The following is a 7,464-nucleotide window of genomic DNA, read 5'->3' on the forward strand; positions in this document are numbered from 1 at the left end:
CACCATATGGACACAGGACACTCAGAGCCCAACATAGGGACTGGGGCACTCAGGCAACACAAAGGGACACAGGACACTCAGAGCCAACACCATATGGACACAGAGCACTCAGGCAACACCATATAGACACAGGACACTCAGGCAACACCATATGGACACAGGACACTCAGGCAACACCATATGGACACAGAGCACTCAGGCAACACCAAAGGGACACAGGACACTCAGGCAACACCAAAGGGACACAGGACACTCAGGCAACACCAAAGGGACACAGGACACTCAGGCAACACCAAAGGGACACAGGGCACTCAGGCAACACCATATGGACACAGAGCACTCAGGCAACACCATATAGACACAGGACACTCAGGCAACACCAAAGAGACGCAGAGACACCAGGCAAGAATAGGTGCGATTCATTAACATTTTCAGTTGGTCAGTATGTACAGTCAGGCCTCCCCATGGCACAGTCCACACTCCCCGTGCCGCAGTCGTCCATGCCTGTGCCTCAGCCCTCACTTCCCGTGCCATTTTCTTCAATCCATGTGATGCAGTCTTCACTCACTGTGCCGTGCCGCAATATTCACTCCCTTGCCGCAGTATTCACTTCCCATACCATAGTATTCATTCTCCATGCTGCAGTCTTCACTCCCCGTGCCGCAGTCTTCACTCTGCGGTGTTAAATACTCTTAAACAACTCGGGTCATTGGCAACTTGTCGACACCTCAGCACTGCAGTCCGGGCACCGACTCTCCACAATAACATTTAGAAGGAAAGTAAAGTATTAAGTATTGATGTAATAAACTAAAAGCGATCACCAAACCTTCTGAACGTTTGGCGAGAATAAAGTATCTCTTGGACTGTGAAAAATTTAGGATGATTTCAGATTTGAGAAAAAATTTGGGAGAAAGACGATTACATAGGAATAGATAAAGACAAATGTATATTAAACAAGTTGGAAACAAAGTAGGACTGAACTCTGATAGATAAATATGAATAAAATTATCATAAGCAAAGTAACAATCAAATAGTTACACAAGGATCGAGAGAATAAAGCAAAATTACCGCAAAGTGTACAAGTGGGTCGATCCCGGGGCACTCCAAGCCCACCCAGCTGTAAATGGGTACCGAGAGTAACTCGACAAGACTGCCGAATGCAGTACTGGACACGTTGCTTCTTAAAACACCAAAGCCTTAGTAATTTATATAGGTTTATGTAACTATGCTGTCCTTAAAGGGCCTTCATGCCGATAGAATCCACTTCCACTGCTTAGTACTGTACCAAATTTTTTTTCTACCTATGATGTTGTCGTTCTACTTAACACAGCCCGACTCTTAAACACAAATATAATGTTTGTTTTTTCAAGTGATTTTTTTTAATATATTAACACTGAGAAGAAAAAAAGTGATGATTAAACTACAGTGAATTTGTTGAGGTGTCCGCGAGACTCGCCAACCAACACTAATGGTGGTGGTCAAGTTCACCAACAGTGGACGGAGCTTAGTGGTGCTTCAATTAGTTGTGAGTGTATTGGCCTTACACCTGTCGTAGTGGTGCATCAATTAGTTGTGAGAGTATTGGCCTTATACCTGTCGTAGTGGTGCATCAATTAGTTGTGAGAGTATTGCCCTTATACCTGTCGTAGTGGTGCATCAGTTAGTTGTGAGGGTATTGGCCTTGTACCTGTCGTAGTGGTGCATCAATTAGTTGTGAGAGTATTGCCCTTATACCTGTCGTAGTGGTGCATCAATTAGTTGTGAGAGTATTGCCCTTATACCTGTCGTAGTGGTGCATCAGTTAGTTGTGAGAGTATTGCCCTTATACCTGTCGTAGTGGTGCATCAGTTAGTTGTGAGAGTATTGCCCTTATACCTGTCGTAGAAGTGCATCAATTAGTTGTGAGAGTATTGCCCTTATACCTGTCGTAGTAGTTCATCAATTAGTTGTGAGAGTATTGCCCTTATACCTGTCGTAGTGGTGCATCAATTAGTTGTGAGGGTATTGCCCTTATACCTGTCGTAGTGGTGCATCAATTAGTTGTGAGAGTATTGGCCTTATACTTTCAGTACTTAAACTTAATTATAAAAGAGATCTTTTATATACCGGTATATATGACTAGAACTTAGTGTGTATCAGTGAAAATAAAACAAAACAAAACAAATGTAAGTTTGTTGTATTGATAATCCTATACAACTTACAACCATCTCATTAAACCACAACAGAAAATCACACACACACACACACACAAATCTCACGGCTCACAAAATTTAAACTCCCTTTCCCTCCCTTCCTCCATACCCCCCCCCCCTTCCTCCCTTGAATATCACCGTTCTTTCTTCTCTATCAACGTAGTTTATAGTGGCCACAGATGTCGATGCATAGTAGCCTGCTGCCCATCTTGAAAATATTTACAACCCCAAGAACACGCGTCTGGCTGGCCCGGGGACAAAGCGGCACCGGCAGGGATCATCCATTTGGACTTCCTGCGTCTACTGGTTTAATAACTTCCCGGAAAACGAAGTCATAAATAATCATGATTGCTTCCGCCATAACTCGAGCCCTTCTGCGTGTTTTGATTACCTTTATGGGGTGTAGAGGGTACTTACGGTGTGTGTGTGTGTGTGTGTGTGTGTGTGTGTAGTTGTTTATTTGTGGGTGATGGGGATAGTGACCACTATTGATACAGTGTCTATAACAAGGATTCGCGGCACGACACAACACGAGTCCTGCCCTCTTCAAGAGACGTATTGATCGATAAAATTGGTGGCAGTTTGTCTATACCACAACGCCACCACACAACACAACACCCCCACCACACAACACTGCACCCCTACCACACAATGCCACCGACCGCTACACAGTATCTATTGTCAAGCTGCCTTTGTCCACAGTGCACTAGCTGATTACCGTAGGATTCCTAGGACCACACGTGTAGAATGGCAGCTTGTTAGATAGTTAAGGTTCGTTTGGGATTTTATCTTGGTGAGTTTAGCACCATTGACTTGTTATAGAGTTGTTGTGTTTGTAAATGGTGTATTTGTTGTCGAACGTTCATTGTACTCGTATGTTGCTATTGTGGTTTGTTTGTGTGTGTGGTGTATTAATATGTGGTTTGTGTTTGTATGTGTCTTGTGTGTGTATATGAGAGAGAGAGAGAGAGAGAGAGAGAGAGAGAGCACTGGTAAAGTGACTGATATGCCACAATGGGGAGGGGGGTTCAGGGACGGTAGAACGCTCTAGGTGTCACATAATTAAGGGTTCAGGAAATGCAGGGGAGACTTGACCTACCCAGCCGTCATGTGTGTGTGTCGTACAGAGCTGAAGATCAGAACCGTGGTTCAGGTCATTGTCCCTTTACCTGGAAAGGAGGGAGGTGAGGAAGTAATTGAATCCGATGGACATTACATCAACTATAGTAATTAATAGTTGTGTTTTGTTGTCAGCGTGTATGTGAATCATCACACACACTACAGTAGTACGATGCATTAAGGCGTATATGAGTTACGTCTGTGCTGTTTATGTTCATACGACTTCGTTTAGAGACGCTGTTATGTATCCAGGCGTACTGTACCTGCGTAGAGTACGATGTACGCAAATTTTTTCAGGGCGTTTAGTTAGTGGGATACGCAGAAACGAGTCAGGGCATAATAGTATGAGGTACGCAAAAACGAGTCAGGGCATTAGAGTATACGGTACGCAAATACGAGTCAGGGCATTAGGGTATGAGGTACGCAGATACGCATCAAAGACCACCATCTGGTTCCCCCGCCTCGGTTGACTCGTCTGACAAAAGGAGCAATTTTACTAAACCTTAACAACCAATCAAGGCCCAACAATGCTACCCTGCCAGCCACGTAAACTGTGTTGTGTGTAAGGCAGACGATCGATAGAGGGGGGGGGTGAATCATGGGGTAAAGGGGTGGAGGGAAATCATGGGGTAGAGGGGTGGGGAGGAATCATGGGGTAGGGGTGGGAGGATTCATGGGGCAGAAGGAGGGAGGGAATCGTGGGGAAGAGGGTGGGGAGGAATCATAGATAAGAAGGGTGGGGTGGAATCGTCGGGGGAGAGGGTAGGGGAGGAGAGGAATCATGGGGGTGAAGGGAGGGGCGGGAGGGGATCATGGGAGAGGAGGAGGAGGGAAGGGAAGGGATTATGGGGAGAGGGGAGGAGCTATGAGAGAGAGAGAGAGAGAGAGACTGTATAATGTAAAGGGGGAAGTATAGAGTGGCAGTAAGGAAAAAAGAGGATGAGTGGCGGTCAAGATGAGAGGAAGGAGAGAGAGGGAGAGGATTAGTGGCCGTGTGCGTTATCAGTCACCAGTAATGAATTATTAATTATAAAGAGGATGACAGGTAAACTTAATACAGTATAGAGAGAACACTATGTGGGGGCGGAGGGGGATGGGGTCTAATTAAGTAGTATTTTGTATGTACGATAATTTACACTTTACACACACTTTTCACACACACACACACATACACACATACAGCAACGATTTTATACACACATTGCTTACATACGCTTTTTTTTTTTAATAAATAATACATCATATCGGAGTGCAAAACCAATTTAAAAAGGTTTGTATTTACTCATGTAATCTTTATTATTTATCAGGCGTGAGAGGTGTTGATATGATCTGTGTTAGATGGAGGAGGTGTTCCTTCCTAGTGTTCCTCTCCTTATGAGAAGTTGTGAGTGTATTAAGGGTAATTTATCAACCTCTTGTGTCTTGTTCTAAATAGTTAATAGAGTTAAGGATGAATTTATGTATATATATATATATATTCTCTCTCTCTCTTTTATCAGGTAACTAATTGTTTTTCTCTCTTACAGGTAAGTGTGTGGGGTAATCTGTAGAGTCTAAATCACACTACTAGACAGACAGGTGTGGTGGATCGCTAATGTAGGCATCAACAAGACCTCGTTCCACCTGGTGTGTCGACAGGTTGTGACATACAGGTGTGGTGGATCGCTAGTGTAAGTATCATTAAGACTTCAAGCCACCAGGTTATCTTACTTAACCTCAAAGTAGTTTATTTAGCCAGAAAATTACAGGTATAATTTTGTATTCGTAATAGTAAAGGTATTGCTGACCCTCTGAGGAGCTGTTGCCCTCACAGTGAGCCTTTTGGTGAAACATATTGACATGGAATTAATTATACAGCGTGAAGTATATATGATTTATTTAATTATACAGCGTGAAGTATACTGTATATGATTTATTAATTATACAGCGTGAAGTATATATGATTTATTTAATTATACAGCGTGAAGTATACTGTATATGATTTATTAATTATACAGCGTGAAGTATATATGATTTATTTAATTATACAGCGTGAAGTATATATGATTTATTTAATTATACAACGTGAAGTATATACGATTTATTTAATTATACAGCGTGAAGTATACTGTATATGATTTATTAATTATACAGCGTGAAGTATATATGATTTATTTAATTATACAGCGTGAAGTATATATGATTTATTTAATTATACAACGTGAAGTATATATGATTTATTTAATTATACAGCGTGAAGTATATATGATTTATTTAATTATACAACGTGAAGTATATATGAATAACTTCTCCCTCTCCTTCCCCACTCCTTCACCCCCTCCCTCCCTACTCCTTCACCCTCTCCTATACTGCTCCTTCCTCTCCTTCCCCACTCCTCATCGCTCTCCCTCCCTACTGCTCCCTACCCCTCCATACTACTCCTCCCTCTCTATTCCTACTCTTCTTTTTCCTTTCCTCCCCACTCCTCCCTCTCACCAGTGGATGCCAGGACACCTGTGAGTGATGAGCAGGTGATGAGTGATGACACGGTGGCTGGTCAGGATCCTGCCAGTGATGAATTACTTCTTTCAACCTCCTCATTTATGATTGGTGAAGCCTCATACCTCCTCATTTATGATTGGTGCAGCCTCATACCTCCTCATTTATGATTGGTGCAGCCTCACGCTTCCTTATTTATGATTGATCTAAAACGTAAGTCTTAGTGCCCCTGCATACACACACAAATACACACTCATAACAGCTAGTTATGTATATATGTATGTATGTATGTGTGTATGTGTGTATGTATGTATGTATGTATGTATGTATGTATGTATGTATGTATAGTATGTATGTATGTATGTATAGTATGTATGTATGTATGTATGTATGTATGTATGTACAGTATGTATGTATGTACAGTATGTATGTTTGTATGTATGTATGTATGTATGTATGTATGTATGTATGTACAGTATGTATGTATGTATGTATGTATGTATGTACAGTATGTATGTATATATGTATGTACGGTATGTATGTATGTACAATATGTATGTTTGTATGTATGTATGTACAGTATGTATGTATGTATGTATGTATGATAAACCATGCCATACTTAGCATCAACCTCTATGTGTGTCTCTTTCACTTATCTGTTTTCTTTTACTTCCACATTTGGTCGCCTTCTTCCCCAATTCATTATTTGTTTATTTTTCCTCTCTTCCTCCACCCCGTTCTCCTTCCTTATCTTCACCATCAATATCCTCCCTCCTTATTAGCCATTCTCCATCTCCCAAAATCCTCCTCCCCTACCTCTTCTTCCTCCTCGTTCTCCATTTTCTTTACTCCTTCCCCCCTTACTGTATTTTTATTTCTTGCATTCTTAGTAATTATTCTAGTAAGTGTTCGTAATCATTATCTTCCCTTTTCTCTATTTATCCTCCCTTTTTTCTGTCCTATTTTGTCTCTGTAAAATATTCTCATCCTTTTCCTTTATCCAACCACGACCGTCCCCAGTGTTACGAGAGACCCCCAGGATAATACCAATTGACCCATTAGGAGAAACCCCCCTTAAGAATCGTCGAGATTGTGTAGGAAACGTTCAATATTTTAGGTCTCCAGGTCATGTCAGGTCACTTAGGAGCGGTCGAAGGAGCCCACCGGAGTGTTGTGTTGTTGTACCTCACCGTCACTCTTATAGTGTTTTCTGTAACCTTCTGTTTAATAGGGGGACCAACCTAATTATAATTTCCTCCTCCTTGTCTCCTTTGTATCGTCGAGATTGTGTAGGAAACGTTCAATATTTTAGGTCTCCAGGTCATGTCAGGTCACTTAGGAGCGGTCGAAGGAGCCCACCGGAGTGTTGTGTTGTTGTACCTCACCGTCACTCTTATAGTGTTTTCTGTAACCTTCTGTTTAATAGGGGGACCAACCTAACCCAACCTAACCTAACCTAACCGAACCACCCAGTTATGATGGTTAATTATGAGGTGAAATAAGCTGAGAGGGTCGAATTTTCAGGTGGTCCAGATATGTTTGGAAATGATTGGTGTCTGTGATAGCGATGTATGAGATGAGATTGATGAGGGATGTCTTAAAAGTAGAAGGCGAGGTAGAAGGAAAGAAGGAAGGAAGGAAGTAAGTAAGGAAGGAAGGAAGGAAGTATAAGTAA

General features: G+C 41.9%; 1 protein-coding gene across 1 annotated transcript in view; it reads right to left on the bottom strand.

Annotated features, from left to right (window-relative positions):
- Window positions 1-560: 560 nt before the first annotated feature.
- LOC121880113 (extensin-2-like) overlaps window positions 561-7,464 on the bottom strand; it is a 33,642-nt gene continuing 26,738 nt past the window's right edge. The window contains exon 9 of the mRNA XM_042387169.1: window positions 561-674. Within this exon, the coding sequence (XP_042243103.1) occupies window positions 561-674 (114 nt within the window). The remainder of the gene's footprint in view (window positions 675-7,464) is intronic.

The sequence above is a fragment of the Homarus americanus genome, unplaced genomic scaffold (genome assembly GCF_018991925.1).
Source record: "Homarus americanus isolate GMGI-L3 unplaced genomic scaffold, GMGI_Hamer_2.0 scaffold30108, whole genome shotgun sequence".
Lineage (NCBI taxonomy): Eukaryota > Metazoa > Arthropoda > Malacostraca > Decapoda > Nephropidae > Homarus > Homarus americanus.